Raw genomic sequence first — 22625 nt, 5'->3', positions numbered from 1 at the left:
TGGCCACTGTGGGCAGGTGAGGTGGCCGTCCTCCCCACGTGAATGCAGCCACTGTGGGCGAGTGAGGCGGCCGTCCTCTCACTGTAGATGTGGCCACTGTGGGCGGGTGAGGTGGCCGTCCTCTCAGTGTAGAGGTGGCCACTGTGGGCAGGTGAGGCGGCCGTCCTCTCACTGTAAATGTGGCCACTGTGGGCAGGTGAGGCGGCCGTCCTCTCACTGTAAATGTGGCCACTGTGGGCAGGTGAGGCGGCCGTCCTCTCACTGTAAATGTGGCCACTGTGGGCAGGTGAGGCGGCCGTCCTCTCACTGTAAATGTGGCCACTGTGGGCAGGTGAGGTGGCCGTCCTCTCACTGTAAATGTGGCCACTGTGGGCAGGTGAGGTGGCCGTCCTCTCACTGTAGATGTGGCCACTGTGGGCAGGTGAGGTCGCCATCCTCCCCATGTGAACATGGCCATTGTGGGCAGGTGAGGCGGCCGTCCTCTCACTGTACATGTGGCCACTGTGGGCAGGTGAGGCGGCCGTCCTCTCACTGTACATGTGGCCACTGTGGGCAGGTGAGGCGGCCGTCCTCTCACTGTAAATGTGGCCACTGTGGGCAGGTGAGGCGGCCGTCCTCTCACTGTAAATGTGGCCACTGTGGGCAGGTGAGGCGGCCGTCCTCTCACTGTAAATGTGGCCACTGTGGGCAGGTGAGGCGGCCGTCCTCTCACTGTAAATGTGGCCACTGTGGGCAGGTGAGGCGGCCGTCCTCTCACTGTAAATGTGGCCACTGTGGGCAGGTGAGGTGGCCGTCCTCTCACTGTACATGTGGCCACTGTGGGCAGGTGAGGTCGCCATCCTCCCCATGTGAACATGGCCATTGTGGGCAGGTGAGGCGGCCGTCCTCTCACTGTAAATGTGGCCACTGTGGGCAGGTGAGGTGGCCGTCCTCTCACTGTACATGTGGCCACTGTGGGCAGGTGAGGTGGCCGTCCTCTCACTGTAGATGTGGCCACTGTGGGCAGGTGAGGTGGCCGTCCTCCCCATGTGAACACAGCCACTGTGGGCAGGTGAGGTGGCCATCCTCTCACTGTAGATGTGGCCACTGTGGGCAGGTGAGGTAACTGTCCTCCCCATGTGAACACAGCCACTGTGGGCACGTGAGGTGCCCGTCCTTCTCACTGTAGATGTGGCCACTGTGGGCAGGTGAGGTCGCCATCCTCTCATGTCTCCTCCCCTGGCTCTATGCAGGCCCCAAACTCTCCATCGTCCTTCCAGCCTGGGATGAACGGGGCTTGGATCTGGTGGCTGTGAACCCATATACCCCTGGCTCAATGGCCAGGGTCCCCAGGTGCAGTGCCAGCCTCTGCCTGGACTGCATCAGAATCTCCAGTGGTCTCACCTGTTCCCTGGTCCTGGGCACATGAAACACTCACATTGTGAAGAGGGAGCAGCCGGCCCAAGAGGGCCCGAGTGCCTGTGGCAGCCAGACCCAGGCCTGAAAAGGCTCGGCCCTCAGCTTGCTGTGTGCTCTGGTCCAAATGTGTGTGTCCCCAAAATTCCTATGTTGAAATCCTCATATAAGGTGATGGTATCAGGAGGTGGGGCCTTTGGGAGGTGATGAGCTCATGGGGGCAGTGTCCTCATGAGTGGGATTAGTGCCCTTACGAAAGAGGACTGAGGAAAACTGTGTGTCCTTTCACCATGTCAAGACACAGGGAGGAGGTGCTGTCTATGAACAGAAAGCAGGTCCTCACTAGACACCAAATCTGCCAGTGCCCTGAGCTTGGACTTCCCAGCCTCCAGAACTGTAAGCAATACATTTCTGTTGCTAACAGGTACCCGGTCTATGGTTACGTTGTGATAGCCGTGTGATCAGACCTAAGACAGTGTGCTGTCATCAGCTGTCATAGGGAATTCTTGTGTGGGTGAAGAGGGAGAGTCTGTAAGCACCTGGCCCAGGGCATAGCAGGTGTCAGGAAAAGGCAACCACAGCCCCCTGCTCTTCACACGCCATGGTGACACCCACCCCTGTGCACCTGGCCCAGGGCATAGCAGGTGTCAGGAAAAGGCAACCACAGCCCCCTGCTCTTCACACGCCATGGTGACACCCACCCCTGTGCCCCTGCCCCAGGCTGGGAAGGGCCTCAGCTGGGTTCTGGGATGCCCCACCCCATGCCAGGAAGTCTCCCGTGGCTACAGGGAGCACCCACGTATGGCCTCTTTGGAGACAAAAGCAGGTGACAGTGTGTACGAAAACCAGAGGCGGGCCCAAAGAAAAGGGAAGCCACTGTGTGCTCTGCAGCCAGGCTGGGCACTGAGCTCCATTCCAAGTCAATGTGAGGACAGCTGTCCACAAACAGCCACTTGGAGCACAATGAGTGCCTGGCGAGGACACTGGTGCTTGGATCTGGTGGCTGTGAATCTGTATACCCTTGGCTCAATGGCTCGGGCCCCCAGGTGCAGTGCCACAATCAGTGCCTGGGGACCATGTCCTGGGAGACAGAGGAAAGGTATAGGCACGCAGGGCACAGGGAGGCCCCCATTACCTCCAAGGCCCCAACACGGGCCTTTCCCTGGGCTTGGCAATCTCCTAGCAAGAATGAGTAAAGAAGCTGCATTCCCCAGTGCTGAACAATGTCCCTGAAGGGCAGGTGGGCAACTGTCAGAATGGACCTGCCTCAGCTCTCCTGCCATGTCGCCCCCACTGATCACCCACTGACTCGCAATCCTTTGCCCCATCCTTTGCCTCGGGGGCGTGGCCTAGGCTGCAGCTCTCAGGACAGGCTGGCAGGACTGCCCCAGCACACATCTAAGCAACAGCAGGTCCAGCGACAACTTTCACTCAGCACCTACTAAGGGCCTGCCCCAGGCTAGGGGCACAAAGGCACCAGCTCACTGTACCTGCGCAGAGAGCAGTCTGGTTCCAAATGGAAGGGAGCTGGGCTTGGAGGTGGGGAGGCCTGGGTTCTGACACCAGAGTCCCCTTATCGCTGTGAGATGGCGTATGAGGTTCGTAACCTCCGCGTTATCACTGGGGAATCAGGGGAAGACATCCACTATACAGGGATGCTGTGTGCATACGGCTGATCCTCCCTCACCTGAGTGGGAGATGAAACACTCAGAGGACCTAGCATAGCCCTGACAAGGCAAATGCTTGAATGGGAGCTATTATTTAATTATATGACATGTAATTATGACCCTTGGTGGCCGGTTTTGAGTTCTAATAACACGGTCACTGTACATCAGCCAACCATTCCCTTCACAGGACCTCGGGAGGCCAGAGCTGGAAGGATCTGAAGGGACCCACAGATCACCCTCTTCATTTCACAGATAAGGGAACTGCGTTCAGATGAGCTGAGTCCTGGCCCTCCCCAGCTGGCGGCAGGTGCACTCCTTTGCCCCATCTTCTGCCTCAGGAGTGTGGTCCAGGCTACAGCCCTCAGGACAGGCTCGTGGGACTGCTCCAGCCCACACATCTTCCATCCCAGGGAGCCCAGACACGCTGGTAGGACTCAATGTAGGGCAAGTGAGTGCTTTATAAAATGTAGGTTGCCAGGGGGAAAAACCATCTTTATTCACAGCCAAAGGTCTTGTGTATTAATTCACGTGGTTCCCACAGCACCTTTCGCAACATCCCGGGCACTGTGCAGAGGAAAGTAGACAATAGATTTTCCCCTGGTACCCTTCTTTCCTGTGGTTCAGAGAACAAATCTTTCTTCTCCTACAGCCACCTACACTAGCAAGCACAGCTGCCTTCCCACGCCTTCGTAATGCCCCATGCTGGTCTACAGAATGGACGAGGGGACCCTCCGCCTGGAAGGAGGTTTTCTAACCAGGGCAGCAAATCAAATGGATCTTTGTACGGCCCAAGCTAGGGGGGCTTTCAGCAGACACAGTTCCAACCGTAAGTCTCCTGAGTGTACAATCCTCACACAGCTAGCCTTGCTGCCGTTTTCAAAGGAGGAGAAACATAAAGTCCCCGTTCAAACACTCCAATTGGTGTAATCCAAGGTTCTGAGGGGCTGTGACTCCGCGGCAATTAACATTTCCATCCCCTTCCCTGGTGGGGGTTATCTTTTAATCCTCAATAATGCTCATTCTTTTAGTAACTGCCATCTAAGAAAGAGATGGATGTTGTGTGTGTTCGTTTTAAGAACAGAGATTGTTCTTTGCTTTGTTGAAAGGAAGTTAGGCAGAAGGAAGAAGGACAGGATCAAAGAAGAGAACAGAGTGGCATCCCATTCATCCCAGAGCTGGCAGGACGTCGGACTGGGAATCCCAGAAGACGCACCTGTGGCCACAAGTGGCCTCTCCGAACACTCCTTGGTGCTGGGGATGGTACATGCCCTGTAACATGCTATCATTTTCTTCTAAACATTTGTTTGTTTATTTATTTTGAGACAGAGTCTGGCTCTGTCACCCAGGCTGGAGTGCAGTGGCATGGTCTCGGCTCACTGCAACCTCCACCTCCCGGGTTCAAGCGATTCTCCTGCCTCAGCCTCCTGAGTAGCTGGGACTACAGGCGTGCGGCACCATGCCTGGCTAATTTTTGTATTTTTAGTAGAGACGGGGTTTCACTATGTTAGGCAGGCTGGTCTCGAACTCCTGACCTCAAGTGATCCACCCTCCTTGGCCTCCCAGAGTGCTGGGATTACAGGCGTGAGCCACCATGCCCGGCCAAGCATAGTTTATTCTTTGTTTTTTGTTTTGTTTTTTTTTTTGAGACGGACTCGCTCTGTCACCCAGGCTGGAGTGCAGTGGTGCGATCTCTGCTCACTGCAAACTCCGCCTCCTGGGTTCACACCATTCTCCTGCCTCAGCCTCCCGAGTAGCTGGGACTACAGGTGCCGCAACCACGCCCAGCTAATTTTTTGTATTTTTAACGGAGATCGGGATTCACCGTATTAGCCAGGATGGTCTCGATCTCCTGACCTCGTGATCTGCCCGCCTCGGCCAGAATAGTTTATTCTTAATCACACATTTGACCTAGAGATTACAATGTGTTTGTCATCCAGCCACTTTCCATTAAAAATTATGGGTAAGTTTTTAAAAATATTACGAGAAATACAGTTTTATATGCTTGGTCGTACAAAATAAAGGAAGAGATGCAAACGATGCTCTGAGAACTACAGACAGCCCTCCTGGCTCTTCTCTACTTTCAAATCAAAGAAATACCAGTCACTATCCTCCCAGAGTCTGGCATCTACACTGACTCAGCAAAATCCAGACACTGCTGCAGACTGATGAGCCGTCAAAGATGGGGGACATGGGAGCAGTATTCGGCAGACTCCAGCAAAGGCATCAGCTCTCATTAAACCTGTCCTGCCCCCTTGTCCCAGCACGGGGGTTTGCTGGTTTAGGAACAAAGCTCCGGGAGTGTACATCCTTTCCAAAACAACGGGCTGCTCGAACCCACGGCAGATAAAAAGAATTCCACCCGTTTCTTTCTAAAACCAACATCAAGGTCAAAATGTTATTGTATTGTTCAGTTTACCTGGCTCCCGGCCAGGGTAAGAGCACAGTGGAGGCGCCCAGCCCCGTCCTTGGTTCCTCCTCAGGTACAGTTTGCCCTCGGGAGGAAGAGCCAGAGAAGGGGACGAGGGGGCCCCTGGCAGTGGCTGCTCCCAGGTATCCAGCGTGTGGTCTAGAAGGGGTTTGGCCCTGCAGACTTCTCATCACACAGGAAGGCTGTGGGCCAAGGAAGGCCAAAGTGGGATCCTCTAAGGTGTGCGGCCCAGAGCTGTCCAGGCCCAAGGACAATACCACCCGGGCCCCCTGGCCAGCCTGTGGGACCATTTCTGGCAGGCCCTATCTCTTCCAGTCTCCTGTGAATCTTCCATGTGAGAGGTGGTTCTCTGTGCTGGTGTAACTGGGAGGCGCAGACTGCATGCCCCACAGGGGTGGGGTGGGGACGAGATCTATTCCACCTGTCCACTAACCGCCCATCTAAAAGGAACATAAAGGTGTTTTCACTCACACTAAGGGAGAAAGTTGTGGGAAAGTGATATGAAATCAGGTGACACAAGATTCATGAGGAATAAACAAACCACCATGATCTGCTGTGAATGTCTACCTCTCTATCCCCGCCCACTGACTACCTTCCTTCCCCAAGCCTAGTGCTGGAAATACACATGTAGATTCACAGGCCTGTCCACAGCTAATGTTCTTAAAAGAGCAAAGGGCCAAGTGCTGGAATCCAAGACTGTGCTGTGAACCTCCGAAACCCACTGCCCTCCTCCAAACCCAATCTCCCCAGAGGCATCCCCTAAAATTCTGCAAAGCAAATGCAGAATAATCCAGTGTATCTGTTCACCCTTCATTTTCAAGAAAACTACAAAAGCCATGTCAAGCACAACTCAAAGCCAAGAGGTCGACTCAGTGCTCGCCTCCAGCCTGACCCAGGAGGAACTGCTGCAAATCTCCCCCAGGGCTCACAACCCTACAGGGCTGTCTGGCGGCCTCCCTGCCCTTGGTTACCTGGTTCTTCCAGGGGTGGCTGTGCGCTGACCTCGGGTTCTGGGATGACTTCGGGGGGTGGTGGGGGTGGAGCTGGCGGAGCTTTGACAGGGGTCGTTGACTCCGGGGTCTCAAATGCCTCTTCAGAATCGGAACTCCTGATGAGAGAGGGAGAAGCACAGGTTAGACAGGGGCCCAGAGCCAGTTCTGCTGAGCCAGCGTGGCCTTCACACCAGAGCCAGTGGGTTCTGGCTCGCTGCTCAGTTAAACTGTGCAGGGACAGATGAGAGGAAAGTCATTTTCTCAGTCGTAATTCCTAAGGGTGAATCTTATCACTGGCTCTGATTGCACACAAATGATGTATTCTTTGAACTCGGCTCTACTGGAAATACACGCTTCTCACCTTAGTGGCAAATACACACACAGCGGACTCTGGATGAACTTCCGCACGCGTTCGTTATTAGGTATTAATTCAAATAGAGAGAGAGAGGCATTCTGCATGTTCGATGCCATTGTGCCAACTCACCCACATGATCCCACCCCATCATCCTCTCTATTGTCCTGCCTTCTCAGCGCCTCTCATAACTTGTGAGTATACACTTATTCTAGTGGTGTTTACTGTCTTTCTCTTCTACGGAGCTCAAAACACAGGAGGGCAGCCGGCCTTGTTTATCACAGTATCTCCAAGCCTACAGTGGAGGGCCGGGAATGAACATGTGTTGAGTGGGTGAATGGAGTGAAGGAAGGAAGCCAGCAAGCCGGCCAGGCAGAGGGTGCATCAGACCAAGATACAAAGCACGGCCACCAACCCCGACACAGTGAAAATGGCCCTCACTGGTCTGCAGGAAAGTCTGTTCTCAAGGAAGACTCTTCACCTAGAGAACTGCACCAAAAATCCACGTGGAGAAACTCCGCCCACTAACAAGGAGAGGCCACTGGCCAAGCCTTGGCCTGGGCTGAAGAGGAACCAACAGGCCAGGTGCGGTGGCTCATGCCTCTAATCCCAGCGCTTTGGGAGACTCAGGTGGGAGGATCGCTTGATGTCAGGCATTTGAGACCAGCCTGGGCAACACAGTGAGGCTCTATTTCTATTAAAAAATAAATAAATAAATAATTACCCAGGCTTGGTGGCATGTGCCTATGGTCTCAGCTACTAGGGAGGGTGAGGCAGGAGGATCACTTAAGCCCAGAAGTTTGAGGCTGCAGTGAGCTATGACTGTGCCAGTGCATCCCAGCCTAGGTGATAGAGCAAGACCCTGTCTCTTAAAAAAAATAAAAAGAAGAAAAGGGAGAACCAACAGACAGCCCTCCCCATCACCCTGCTTCCACCGGTGACTCAATTTTAAGCCAGAAAGAATAAGGCTTCCCCCAGTACTAAGCCAGCTCCACCTATACTCAAGATGCCCAAGGGCCCACGGTCCTGAGCCCAGCCTTGCCTTGGAGAACAGCTAGCCTGGCAGCAGCAGTCGCAGTTGGGCTGAGTCCCATTTTGGAAGGGTTAAACAGACCAAAATACTGATTTATTCATTTGCAATGAGGGGGTTAATTATTAAGAGAATGGACACTTAGGGTGGCTGAATGGCATGAATGATCCCAGCAAGCAAATCTGGTGAAAACATGAAATCAGGAAGACATGAAATCAGGTGAGTACGGACAGTGTGTGCACCAAGCTGCACCAGTGTCACCAAGCGGCGCAACCCAATGCTGAGAGATGCCCATGTTGCTGAGCTTTCACAACGACCAAAGAACCAGGGACCCCAGTAGAGGCCACCATCTTCTAAAGACCACCAGCCAGCGGGCAGAAAGCACCAGGAACCAAACCAATCCCCCCACTATCCGCTGGGACCTGAAGAAAAGAGCTATTTGGTGAGTTCCCTTCAGAAATCTGTATCGATGCTTTTACAACCAGTTTGTCAGTGACTTACGTCATCAGCGCCAAAGATCCCCTTGCCCCTCCACCCCCCAAGGACCTTGGCTCCTCCAACCAGCCACAAAGCCTCCAGGGAACCAAAGAGTTTAAAAGAAACATCATAGCTGCTTTTGATGGGATCCAATGAGCCAAACCCAGTCTACTATTAAATTTCATGAGGAAATAATTCATGCAAACGCAACAGAAGATACTGAAATCTTACAAACACTCATTAATATCAAAGGGCTTAGCTTTTGTCTACGGGGAGAAGGAAAGATCCGCACTTGCACAACAACAGATCGAGGTACCTAAAGCATCTGTTTATCGGTGTGGAAAACAACAGGAGGTCACACAACTGAGGAGCAAAGAAGAATGAGAGTTCAGATCAGCCTGGCAAGCCCTGGGTACGGCCCTGGGTGCTGCCCCGGGAACCCAGCTTCCTCACCAGGCCCCCAGCACTGCAGCATCATGAGCAACACTGACAAGATACACAGAGGTAACTTGCCTTTTTCCAGAGTCTCCCTGAAGCACCAGCAGACTGGAGTCCCCACTGCTGGTCACTGCTGTCCACATCCACCGGGCCCATTCCACTGGGGACCACATCTGCCAGGAGGCATAGGCCATTTCCGCTGAAGAACAGCCTCTGTCCCCCAAATTCCCACCCCTAATTCCTCTGCTCGTATCTCTTGGATCTAAATCTCTTCCAATGTCACCAAAAAAGTTAGCTGCACCACCGGCCACAGATGCTGTGAGCTTCTCCAGCGTCCGGAGGCCCCGAGGCTGCCCCACTCAAGCAGAGATTCGAGGAAAGCCTGAGTACTCGTCCATCCCCTGGCTTCTGCATTCCTGGGCACTGGCGACAGCAGGCTCTGAAGCACAAAGGGCCCTGCTCTTTCTCAACAGCACAAGCAAGCAACAGGGAGGGCCGGATGCCCCTCGGTTCTAGCCGCTGAATTCCAATGAGTTCTCCGCTGCAGCAACTGCCCAGCCTGTGCACCTGCTCAGAGGGACCGCCGTTCACGATCGCCCTGTGTGGAAGGCAGAGCATGGGGTGGGCCAGGGCACACCAAGCCTCTTTGTGGTCCCTTGCCTGTTTACTATGAACGATTTCTGCATCAAAACACCAGGGCCCACCATGGACCACGAGAATGGCATTCACTTCCGGTGCTGCCTGCCTTGTTTTCATATTTCTGAACCCTCTCTTGGGAGAAGACAGCAAGTTAATTAGAGGAGGTGGATGGCAGCTTTTTTAATTAGCTCTTTTTTCCCTATCCAGTTTCCCAGGGGCTCAAATACATTTCTAAGAGCAAGGATTTCGGCAGTCCACCCCCAACGAGTCTGTACATAAAAGTAAAGCAGCACTTTGGAGGCCCAGTGTATAAGCACAATTCCCACCGGCTGTTTGATATTTCTTTTCCTACTAGAAAAAACCCAAAGTACAAGAAATTATTCTGTTAAGGCTCCACACATTTTAAAAATGAAAGAAAAGAAAATTAATTTGCTACAAAAATGTAGCAGAAAGAGAAATGTTGTCATTACAATCTGCTGAAATATCTCTAAATTATAGGAAAATATATTTATCAGACTATGCATATGCTATGTCCACCACAGAAGTAAATATGCAAATGCAATAAAATATCTATATTTCTACAGTATAAACCAACCTTGTCCAACCCACGGCCTATGGCCTGCATGCGGCCCAGGACAGCTTTGAATGCGGCCCAACATAAATTCGTAAATTTTCTTAAAACACTATGAGATTTTGTTGTGATTTTTTTTTTTCCAGCTCATCAGCTATCATTAGTGTTAGTGTATTTTATGTGTGGCCCAAGACAATTCTTCTTCTTCCAATGTGGCCCAGGGAAGCCAAAAGATTGGACACCCCTGGCTTGTAACACTTTAATTCTCAGCATGAAAAGCATGATAATTACCACCATTTGTTGAACATACTGTTATGTGTCAGGCACAGAAGGCACAGGAGTAGGCCCACTGTACACACATCTAAGGTCTTCAAAAATTTCCTGCCTAGCCAGGTATCGTGGTGCACACTTGTAATCCCAGCTACGTGGAGGCAGACTCAGGAGGATCGCTTCAGTCCAGGAGTTTGAGACTGCAGCAAGCTATGATCGCACAACTATACTCCAGCCTGAATGACAGAGCGAGACCTTGACTCTTAAAAAAAAAAAAAAAGGTCCTGGCTGCCAGACAGCAGGCCCATTTTACAGATGAGACAATTAGGCATTAGAGGTGCAAATTCCTTTGCCAGAGGCCGTATGGTTACTAAATGATGGAAGCTAAGTCTCAAATCCAGAACTGCCTGTCTCTAAAATCTGTGCTCTTTTCGCCACATCTGTGGCTTCCAAACATTTTTAGCAAGCTCAATTTACAATATGCTTGTAATAGCATTTTACGATATGTAATGTAATAGCAATTTACAATATGCTTGTATAAGGTCCATCATGGAGAGCAATTAAGTTGTTTGGAGGAACTCAAAAACCTGACACTGGGGGCTGGAGACATGAGGTAGCCGGATGCCCGTTGATTTCTCCCCCTGCTGCACATCACTGGGAAGAGTCCTGAGATGCACCCAAGAGTCATTACAAACAGCCCCTGATTTTTAACAGCCTGTCCTGTGTTCACGCAATAATTTTTAATAAGGCAGACAGGGCAGGAGGGTCAACCAGCTGTACCAACCGAATTAATCTATCCGTACCAGGCAATCAATGTGCTAATGGTATCCAATACCACACAGTACGGTGTGTACAACCAAGCAGGAAAGAGGGAACAACGTAACCCCAGGTGGGGACAGACTGTGCTGGCCACGAGGACCCTGCCGAGCTCCTCGACTGTGTACTAGTTCGGCTTAAAAACGTTTTTTCAAGTACTTTCTTGGTCTCTAGAGTCCCACAGAGCACAGTCGGAAAAGCTCTGCTCCACACAATGCTGAATTAAACACCTCCACAGCTGACACACCATGTGAAAGAAGGGCGTGGAAATTGGCCCCAAAGCAAGAGTCAGGTAGCTGGAAAATGCAGACCCTAAGAGCCTATTTCCCTGTATTTGTGATCTGGTTTAAATATTTTCAGGTTTTTACTTCTATGAACTACGACAACAAAATAGTTTAAGATCAGCATCCACACACATACATAATATACACATACACGCATATATACACCCATATGTGAACATGTGAGTATATCTCTAACTAAAACATAAGCATCTTGTAACAAAGAGGTACTATAGATATGGTTCCCAGTATATCATTAAATGGTTACATTTGCTCAAGTTTTACTGGAGATAATTTAAGGGCTTGAAATAATAAATTGCAAAGGCCATAAAATCTTGGAAGTTGGAAGAAAATTTAGAGATCATATCCTATTCCAACACACTTATCCCAGCTAAAGCCCAGAGAGCTAAAGTGGCTTGCCCAAGGTAACCAGCCCATTCATGACAGCTAGAGCTGGAAACTCCATAGAACCAGGCCTACCTTCATGGAGCACTGCCTCCAAGCAAGAGCCTTTGCTCTAAATACAACACCCATCCTGGAAATCTAAAGTTTATATAACATTTGAATGTTACCTGATTATCAAGAAACAATTCCTTCTTGAGCATTGCTTAAGGGGAAGAGGATACTTCCATATTCGAATCCAGGTCAATTCCTTAGAATTCCAGTTTGCAGCTCCCAACATGAAAGTGATCTGGGAACTGGAGGGAGGGTCTTGGGACCACTCCTCAGAGTGAAAGAACACAGTGCAGGCCAAAGACAGGGGCTTCCTTCTTCTGAGATCTCCTCCTCCTCCTACCTCTTTTTCCCTTGAAGACCAAGCCCAGGTAAAAGCAACAGCTCTGGACAAAAGCCCTGGTCGGGGAAAGCCAGCCAGCATTGTCCAGGCTGAAAGAGCAGCTGCCATCCCTGAAGAGAGAGGGAGACCTTCCAGAAACAAAACTGAGCCCTCGGCGACGATCAGACAGTCTCATTCATCTCTTCATCTTGTGTAAGAGTTTGAGGACTCTGTGAGTAAATGGATATTTTTGAAACTGCGCACGCTAGATTCTATTCAACAAAATATTCCGCTGAATGAGACCTTCAGATAGTCTTGCCAATAAAAGCTTTCCCCTCCCCAATCTCTGCACACACACACCTCGCTGGCATAAAACAGTATGATCAGACCGGTCATTTTTTTTAAGGGCTGACAAAATGATCTTTCACTTCAATTCATCCATCCTGCATATACAAAAGGAATTGCTCTGTTGTATCAATATTTAGCTAAATAAGAACATGATTTCAACACAAGCAAATGCCAAGACCCATCTTGGACGGTCAGGTGACTGAGAAGCAGCCAGCCAGGTACTGCCTTCCATGAACAAACACCAAGCTAGCTCTGGCAAGCCAGGCTGCTAGAATTTTCCAGGCTGACACCTATGGCTGCCTCGCGAAAAATCAAAGCAGATGACAACACATTTACCCCGAGATTCCCAGCAGGTCCTATTTTCAGAATCAAGTAGCTATCACTTCGTGGCTATGTTGTGATGTTACCGGGGTTCCCGGGGCACTGGCCATCGCCGTCCTGACCATCGCTAGCTTATAGCAGCAGCATGACCAAGTGGAAAGAGCACCGCAGATTGAGGAGTCCCATGCCTGGGTTATGGCCAGGTGTTAACTGAATACAGTTGCAAGAAACAGGAACCCAATTATGAATTTAAACCCCATTATTGCAGCTCTGACTCTGCCCTTGGCCTCCAAGCATTAGAAATTTGGGGAAATGAGGGCTGGGCGCCGCGGCTCACACTTATAATCCCAGCACTTTGGAAGCCCAAGGTGGGATGAATTACCTGAGATCAGGAGTTCCAGACCAGCCTGGCCAAGATGGAGAAACCCTGTCTCTACTAAAACTACAAAAATTAGCTGGGCGTGGTGGCAGGTGCCTGTAATTCCAGCTACTCAGGAGGCTGAGGCAGGAGAATCGCTTGAACCTGGGAGGCAGCGATTGCAGTGAGCCAAGGTCACACCACTGCACTCCAGTCTGGGCGACAGAGAGAGACTCTGTCTCAAAAAAAAAAAAAAAGAAAGAAAGAAAAGAAATTTGGGGAAATGTAATTCTGCTAGCAAGCAGACCAAGTCCTCTATTTCACTTGGTCAAAGCTGCTGAGCTGGACAGGAAAGAGACCCTGGAGGCCAGGAACAAACTGTGGCTGGTGCTAAGCCAGGCCGCCTGTGGACACCAGAGGGTACCGAAGAAAGGGCGAGCTCCGGGTAGTGCTGAGGTCAACTTCATCCTCCCCTCAAGGGGCACACAACCAGGTCCAGGGCCAAGGGACTGCTTCCAGAATGAAGGGGGCTCAGTGTGGCACTGTGCCCATGTGGGTGTGCATACATGTGTCTGCTGAAACTCACTCCTCACTCCCCAACACAAACATACTTAGTTTTGAAATTGGCTCATTTGTGACAATATCAGGTTCCTCGCAAAAGAGAAGTGAGCTTCTAGTGGCTGAGGGCCCACTGCAGGAAGCGCAGAGTGACACTAAGCCGGCCCCCACAACCTGGGCTCATGATTTCACCGATTTGTAACTAGATCCTGCTACGCCTTCCTGGAGAAAGGCCAGACTGAATCAAGTGTCAGGAGAAATAAAGAAAAAAGAGCCTCGGACCACCCTTTTAGTTTCCTTGCCTTCACACACAGATATCCCCAAAATCTCTTTGTAGCTAAACTCCTTGACTAACTTAAATTGGAATCTTAAAACTCAGGTTTGGCCGGGGGCGGTGTCACATGCCTGCAATCCCAAGACTTTGGGAGGCCACGGTGCGCAGATCACTTGAGGCCAGGAGTTCGAGGCCAGCCTGGCCAACACGGTGAAACTCCATCTCTACTAAAAATATAAAAATTAGCCAGGTGTGGTGGCGGGCGCCTGTAATTCCAGCTACTCGGGAGGCTGAGGCAGGAGAATTACTTAAACCCAGAGGCAGAGGTTGCAGTGAGCAGAGATCATGCCACTGCACTCCAGCCTGGGTGACAGAGCAAGACTCTGTTTCAAAAAATAAATAAATAAATAAACTCATTTTATCCCCCCAGAGACTGAGTCTTGCTCGTCACCTAGACTGCAGTACGGTGGCACAGTCACAGCTCACTGTAACCTCAAACTCTTGGGCTCACGAGATCCTCCTGCCTCAGCCTCCCGAGTAAGCTGGGACCACAGCTGTGTGCCACTACACCCTGCTGGTCTCAAACGACCCTCCTGCCTTGGTCTCCCAAAATGCTGGGATTATAGGCATGAGCTACTGGGCCTGACCACTAAACTGAGATTCTTTAAAAATATAATAGAAACTGAGTTACTTGGCCAGGCGTGGTGGCTCACACCTGTAATCCCAGCACTTTGGGAGGCCGAGGCGGGTGGATCGCCTGAAGTCAGGAGTTTGAGACCAGCCAGGCCTACATGGCAAAACCCTGTCTCTATTAAAAATACAAAAATTAGCCAGGCATGCTGGTGAGCACCTGTAATCCCAGCTACTCGGGAGGCTGAGGCAGGAGAATAGCTTGCCCAGGAGGCGGAGGTTGAGGTGAGCTGAGATCACACCACTGCACTCCGGCCTGGGCAACAAGAGCGAAACTCCATCTCAAAAAAGGAAGAAAGGAAAATGAGTTACTTATGGATACTAATAAGAAAAGAATATAAAACTGAATTCAAAAAGACATAGAAGGAGCTTTCAACAAGTTGTCATTAAAGTCCTTGTGTTTTCTCTAGAGAGGAGAATTACATTAACACCCTACCTATTCACAAGCCACTTAACAAGCAAACCAGTACCCCCTTACCCATCTGAAAAACAACCAGGACCCCAGAAAACACAAACATTTCTGTTCAACCAAGTCACGTGACACAGAGCTTGCACTAAAGGATCCTGCATATTACTCAATAAAAAGCTCCACCTGGTCTTCTCTGAAAAAACACTTAGCCTTCTCTTACAGTCTAGTCTAATAGGTTTGGTATCTGGTTTCAGAACCCAAATTAAATGAGAAGGGGCAGGGTAATGTTGGAGGCAGGCACATAGATAGCACTGATAAAGAGTATGGCCAGGTGCGGTGGCTCACGCCTGCAATCCCAGGACTTTGGGAGGCTGAGGCGGGTGGACTGCTAGAGGTCAGGAGTTCAAGACCAGCCTGGCCAACATGGAGAAACCCCATCTCTACTAAAAATACAAAAAGTAGCTGGGCATGGCATGTGCCTGTAATCCCAGCTACTCAGGAGGCTGAGGCAGGGGAATCACTTGAATGAACCCAGGAGGCGGAGGTTGTAGTGAGCCAAGACCGCGCCATTGCACTCCAGCCTGGACAACAAGAGCAAAACTCAAAACTCCATCTCAAAAAAAAAAAAAGAGTATGTGATAGGCCAGGCACAGTGGCTCACTCCATAATCCCGGCACTTTGGGAGGCCGAGGCAGGAGGATTGCTTGAGCCCAGGAGTTCCAGATCAGCCTGAGCCACATGATGAGATCCCAGCTCTACTAAAAAAAAAAAAAAAAAAAGAATAAGTGACAGAGGAGACGGAAAAACCATAAAGAAGATGCAAGAACTCAAAGAGCAGTCAGCTCTGGCCAACTGCTAGAGCTTCCCCAAGCACCTGGCAGGAGACAGACCCCCCATCGCTATCACCCCTCAGTAACATAATGGCTGTTAACGAAGGTGAGTGGGATTGCATGTACAATCAGGGTAACTCCCAGTTAGGTGATAAGTAGGAAAAAAAACCCAGCAAATTAAGAAATGTGTATATAATATGAGCTTATTTCAGATAATTACATATAAACTTACACAAAGATACCTAAATACATATGTATATTCACGTACACAGATGTCTATGTACAGACACACACACATAAAAGCAACACATAGGTGCTGTTTATGTAAGTCAGAAAAAGATATTTAAACATGGGTACCAGCAACAAGGTTGCCTTCGTACAAGGGAGGATGCAGGCCCCAACAAGGCAGAGCTCAGCCACACTGCTGGGGACACAGGGGTCTTCCCAGATGTGCTCAGCAAGTTCTTCCAAATCTCATCCAGGTCCTGGATACAATACACGGAACCCAGCTGGGATCCGGTTAGCTGGATTTTGTCCAGGGCAACATGGATTAAGGGAAGGAGCCAACAAGGAGTTTGGAAGAAACAGGGGAGTGACAAAAATGTAGCTGTTCCCCTCTGCACTGGCCAGGGAAGACACACCCACCAGGGCACCCCCCCACCCCCAGGCTGTATTATCAGGGGTGCCTCGGGGACCCCCTCCAAGTGCTCCCCCAGCCAGCAAGACACATCCATTCTGCATCGGAGGCTCATGCTCCACACTCACCAAGTGTCCTTCCGATTCCAAGTGTGGTTTCTCAGGCAGGTACCCAAGGACCAGGATGGGGGTGCCTCAGCCAGGGGCTGCGAAGTGTCAGGAATGGGAATAACCCCACGGCCGCTCACCTCAGCTGACATGTTACAGTCCCTCAGAGCTTCCTCATGACTGATCCTTACAACAGGAGAGGCACATGGGTATCATTCCCTGACTATTCACAGTTTCACAAGGACCTATTTATTCCCCATCACCTGCAGGCACCTGGGCTGGTGAACCAGACAGATAAGCTCCCACTCTCAAGATGCTCAAGTCCTCCTGGGTTCTGAGGATGAGAACTTGGAGCCAAGTGGTTCAGCATCTTGCCTGAGAGCTCAGAACCACTCAGGGGCAAGGGCAGAGCCAAGACAGGCATACGTGTCTTCTGAGCCTCAGCCTGACCCAACTGCCCTCCCTGCTCACGGAGGCTCCTGTATGTGAACAGGCTGGAGTCCTTATTTGCAAATCAGTCTCCAGTAGGTTTGGCAGCTGCAGTTTCCCAGAGCAGCCTCTCCTCCAGGGGAACGAATCAGCAGAGTTTCTGCATCTAGATCCATAGCAGCCCATGGGGGCAGCCAGCCAGGACCTCCACCCTATTCTTTTGGCCCTTTCGCTCATACAAACAAGGAGGGGGTGTCTCACATGTCCATGCCATGCCATCCCAGCTGCAAAGGCCTGAGATTCTTGGAACCCGCAGGGAGTGACATGGGAAGGCTGTCACATGGAGGTCCTCCCAGACCTCTGCAGGAAAGTCAGGTCAACCCTGAATTCCGTTACTCTCATTACTCACATCCTGGGCAAAGGGCAACACCATCATAGGGCCAACGGGAGACTGAGAGGATGACTAATCTCAGGGTGGACTGTTGCAAACAGGCCACAGGATTCAGAACAGGAGCAGGTCTGGCCTTGGAATCCTGGCTCCTAAGCCCCCACCCCCTGTTGTTTTTTTTGTTTTTGTTTTTGTTTTTGTTTTTGTTTTTGTTTTGAGACAGAGTCTCACTCTGCTACCCAGGCTGGAGTGCAGTGGCACAATCTTGGCTCACTGCAACCTCTACCTCCCAGGTTCAAGTGATTCTCATCCCTCAGCCACCCGACTAGCTGGGATTACAGGCACGTGCCACCACGCCCATCTAACTTTTTGTATTTTTGGTAGAGATGGGGTTTCACCATCTTGGCCAGGCTGGTCTCGAACTCCTGGCCTCAAGCGATCCACCCACCTTGGCCTCCGAAACAGCCAGGATTACAGATATAAGCTTAGAAGCCACCACGCCCGACCTGGCTCCTAAGCTGTTTACATCGAATGTATCTTCACCTATGTGTCTGTGTGTGTCTTTGAACCTGTCTCTGACTCTACCTGCGCCTGAGTCTCCGCCTCTTGTATATCTACGTTTCTTTCTCCACGCCATGCCCCCTCACTCTTCTCCCCATCTAGTCAAAATGAAGAAAAGCACATCTGGAAGCTGCCCTGCTGATGAGAATCCCGCTTATTCCAGCAATAATTAAAGCTCACGTGTTTTGACTTTATAACTCGTCATTTACAGTTTTGCCTTAAAAGCGGTACTTCAACACCTTGCAAATATGGGGAAAGGATTTGAAGGCTCTTAGTGCACAGGGCAATCACGCCCCTGCATTCATCTCTTGGTAATGTTTCTCTCCGTGGAAACCCATTACTGAGTTCTGCTGAGAAGTCATTGTTTTTAACAAATACAGACACACCTTACATGCAGTTTGCAAACCAGCTGGCTAAATCCCAAGCAACTCAGAAATCGTGGTGAGCTCCTGGTGGGAGCCAAGCAGCTGGAATTTTAATCAGGCATCACACCCTCCCTGCCATGGATAACATGCTCCTGAATGAGGCCTTCAGAGGCCTGAAGCTTTGCCTGATTCAGAGAGAACCTGCATCCAGAGTAGGTTTCATGTTTGGTCTATTTCACTCATCCAAAAACTGATAGTTCTCAGGGTCCTGCCCAGAGAAGCTGCTCAACAAATACCTCCCACAGCGTTTCTCTCTAATCAAAAAGGCAAACTCTCCAGAGTTCTTTCCCTGCTCTGCTAAATATGGCAACCTGTGGTCTACTGTGTGTCTCAACGAGTCTCAATCATGATTTAGCACATAGAAATAAAGTGAGCAAACCCAGATGTGGGATGGAGAAGCTACAACAGCTTAGTAGAAAGCCTGAAAATCTACAAAGTCTTAAAAGCTTATTTTCTACTGCAGTCTGCAAGCAGTGCAATAAAGCAGTACAATCACGAGGAAGGAAGACTTAAATCTTTTGTTCCTTTCTTCTAACCTCTTTACATGATAAAAAAAGAAAAAGAATAGCTGGTAAACAGCACACTAATTGTAGGGAATAAGTATTGTTCAATGCCTTGAAAATGTGCTTTTCCTGCTTCCGATGTTTTCACACTGTTCTCTCATACATAATGCAGCATCCTCAACTCACTCTTTAACCCACTTATTAAAAATTCTGAAATGATAAAGTCTAAATTAAAGCACTTTCTTCACATATTAATATACGAATTACACGATTCTGACATCTTGTAGGAGAAAACAGCACCACAGCCATCAAATATGAGCATCAACTGATCTGGTTCCAAATTCATGAGAGGTGAGTAACTTTGGACAGGTTACTTAACATCCCTGGACCTCAGTTTCTTTGTCTATGCAATGGGCAACAGTAGGTAGTAGATGGGTTGCTTTCAGAGCTGAGATTATATTTGTAAAGCACCTTGCACAATCCCAGGCACTTAGAAGGTATTTACTGGCTCCAGTCCTCAAAGTGTTAAAATTCTACCACCAAAATTATTGCATCTTTCACCTTAACACAATAAAGAAACACAAAGCACGGACATGCTCCCAGTAGCCAGGGGACAGCTGTACCAATGATTCATGAGTTTACAGAGCGATGCAAAAAGAATGTGATTTTCTTGCTCTTCCCACACATCCAACAATGCCCCCTCCAACATGCACACACAGACACATACTGCTAAAGTGGCTGTGGGCGAGGAATTGTAAAACTAAGCAATAAATTTCACGTGAATATTTACTGAATTAATTCACAGCCACTCAAGAGAGAAACTGTAATCAGCCAAACAGAAGAAGGGCTGGCTGGCACTGTTTGTTCTAGGCTCTAGGATGCCTTAAAATTTCTCCCTCTTGGCCGGGCGCGGTGGCTCATGCCTGTAATCCCAGCACTTTGGGAGGCTGAGGTGGGTGGATCAGCTGAGGTCAGGAGTTCAAGACCAGCCTGGGCAACATGGTGAAACCCTGTCTCTACTAAAAATATAAAAATTAGGTGGACGTGGGGGCGCATGCCTGTAATCCCAGCTGAGGCAGGAGAGGCTGAGGCAGGAGAATCGCTTGAGCCTGGGAGGCAGAGGTTTGCAGTGCGCCGAGACTGCGCCATTGCACTCCATCCAGCCTCGGCAACAAAGCGAGACTCCATCTCAAAAATAAAATAAAATAAAATAAATTATTCCTCTTGCACTCCCTGGGAAGGGAGGCTTCTCAAAGCTGAGACATGAAGAGTGAAAAAAGAGTCAGTCATTAGAACTCGAGGGAAGAGGCCGGGTGCAGTGGCTCATGCCTGTAATCCCAGCACTTCGGGACGCCGAGGCAGGTGGATCACGAGGTCAGGAGATCAAGACCATCCTGGCTAACATGGTGAAACCTCGTTTCTACCAAAAACACAAAAAAATTAGCCGGGTGTGGTGGCGGGCGCCTGTAGTCCCAGCTACTCGGGAGGCTGAGGCAGGAGAATGGCGTGAACCCGGGAAGCGGAGCTTGCAGTGAGCCGAAATCGCGCCACTGCACTCCAGCCTGGGCAACAAAGCCAGACTATATCTCAAAAAAAAAAAAAGAAAAAAAAAGAACTGGGGGGAAGAAAGTTTCAGGCAGGGAGAACAAAAAGATGAAGAGCCCTGAGGTGGGAGGGGGAAGGAGGGTGGCAGGTGCAAGGAATGGGCTTCAGGCCATTTAAGAAAACAAAGTAGGCAACGAGGAGAAAGTTTGCCAGGAGACCCAAGAAGCGGGTAACAATGACAATGACCTGGCCTTGCTGAGACCCATGAGGAGTCTGAAAGCCACTGAGGGTTACACGGGGAAAGGACTCGCCTGTTTTTTTGGAGACACCGTCTCACTCTGTTGCCCAGGCTGGAGTGCAGTGGCGCAATCACGGCTCACTGCAGCCTCGACCTCTTGGGCTCAAGCGATCCTCTGAACCTCAGCCTCCTGAGTAACCGGGACCACGGATACACGCCACCCCTCCCGGCTATATATATTTTTTTATTTTTTTTTATTTTTTGTAGAGATGGTGGCTCCCTATGCTGCCCAGGCTGGTCTCAAACTACTGAGCTCAAGTGATCCTCTCACCTCAGCCTCCCAAATAACTGGGACTACAGGTGTAAGCCACCACGTCTGCTAATTTTTTAAAAACATTTTTTGTAGAAACAAGGGCTCCCAATGTTTCCCAGGCTGGTCTCAAACTACTGGGCTCAAGTGATCCTCTCACCTCAGCCTCCCAAATAACTGGGACTACAGGTGTAAGCCACCACGTCTGCTAATTTTTTAAAAACATTTTTTGTAGAAACAAGGGCTCCCAATGTTTCCCAGGCTGGTCTCAAACTACTGGGCTCAAGTGATCCTCCTGCCTCGGCCTCCTAAAGTGTTGGGGTTACAGGCATGAGCCCCCAGGCCTGGCCCCTGAGTTGTTTTTAGAAGGCCATTCTGACAGCTGTGACAACAGCAGCAGGAGCAGGAGTGGAAGAAGGGTATGGAGCTTGCTCGCCTCCAAGGTGAGAAGTGGCCGGGTTTGTGTCACACGTAAAGGTAGGGGTTAAAGTGAAGGGCATCAAGGAAAGATCTGAGATCCCAGCATGTACTTTTGCAAAGTTTTGGCTAAAAAAAGCATTGCTTTTTACTTGCGCTATAATTGGTACCAGGAAGATAATAGCTTTTTCTTAATTCCAAGAGATTCTGAATCCTTTATATACTGGTTGACTGAAGAGTAACAAAAATGTCAGAGCCATAATCAGTGGTTTAAATACGACAAGGCAGATAAGGAATCTCAGATTTCAATTACATATCAGAGCTCTAATGAGCAGATACAATTTCCCACATCACATAAGCATCACAGTCTCAAGGTTAAGAGTTTAAATAGATGCTCAGACCTGACCTTCTTGCCGACGAACTACTCAATTTCATGATAAAAGAAACAGGATAAGGTATTGAAACTGACAGCAGTCACCTGGCTTTTCCTCTTCATCATGATTTTCAGCCCTGACTTATAAACATGCTTCAGCGTTTTGTTACTTTCATGGCAAGGTGTTAAAGAGCAGCTTTGTGCTTTGTTTTCTCAAAGGCTCCAAGTTTTCCATTATCTCAATGTTCCTGCTACTTAAAAGTCATGCTTCTGGTTTCACTTGGAATTTTAATGTAAATTGCTTTAAAAAAAAGTAGGGGTTTATCCTGTGTTTTGTTTTGTTGAGACAGGGTCTCACTCTGCCCAGCCTGGAGTGCAGTGGCCTGATCACCACTCACTGCAGCCTCAAATTTTAAGGCTCAGGTGATCCTCCCACCTCAGCCTCCGAGTAGCTGGGACTACAGGCGCACACCCCCATGGCTGATTTTTTGTAATTTTAGTAGAGACGAGGTTTCACCATGTTGGCCAGACTGGTCCCAAATTCCTGGCCTTAAGTGATCCACCTGCCTTGGCCTCTCAAAGTGCTGGGATTACAGGTGTGAGCCACTACGCCTGACCCTTTATCCTGTTTTCTTAACTCAGCACAGGATGTGCTGATCAAACATCAGAAATAACGAAGAACTGGCAGGGCGCGGTGGCTCATGCCTGTAATCCCAGCACTTTGGGAGGTCTAGGAGGGCAGATCACCTGAGGTCGGGAGTTTGAGAGCAGCC

General features: G+C 49.8%; 1 protein-coding gene across 9 annotated transcripts in view; it reads right to left on the bottom strand.

Moving 5' to 3' along the window:
* TACC2 (transforming acidic coiled-coil containing protein 2) overlaps positions 1-22625 on the bottom strand; it is a 257941-nt gene that overhangs the window by 51207 nt on the left and 184109 nt on the right. For all 9 annotated transcript variants that reach the window (XM_063710544.1, XM_055353964.2, XM_055353961.2 and 6 more), the window contains one exon: positions 6462-6598. In XM_063710544.1, coding sequence (XP_063566614.1) covers positions 6462-6598 — 137 coding nt within the window. The remainder of the gene's footprint in view (positions 1-6461; positions 6599-22625) is intronic.

Source organism: Gorilla gorilla, chromosome 8 (genome assembly GCF_029281585.2).
Source record: "Gorilla gorilla gorilla isolate KB3781 chromosome 8, NHGRI_mGorGor1-v2.1_pri, whole genome shotgun sequence".
NCBI classification, from domain to species: domain Eukaryota; kingdom Metazoa; phylum Chordata; class Mammalia; order Primates; family Hominidae; genus Gorilla; species Gorilla gorilla.
Note: the sequence above shows the minus strand (reverse complement) of the source record. Positions and strands in the feature narration are given on the sequence as shown.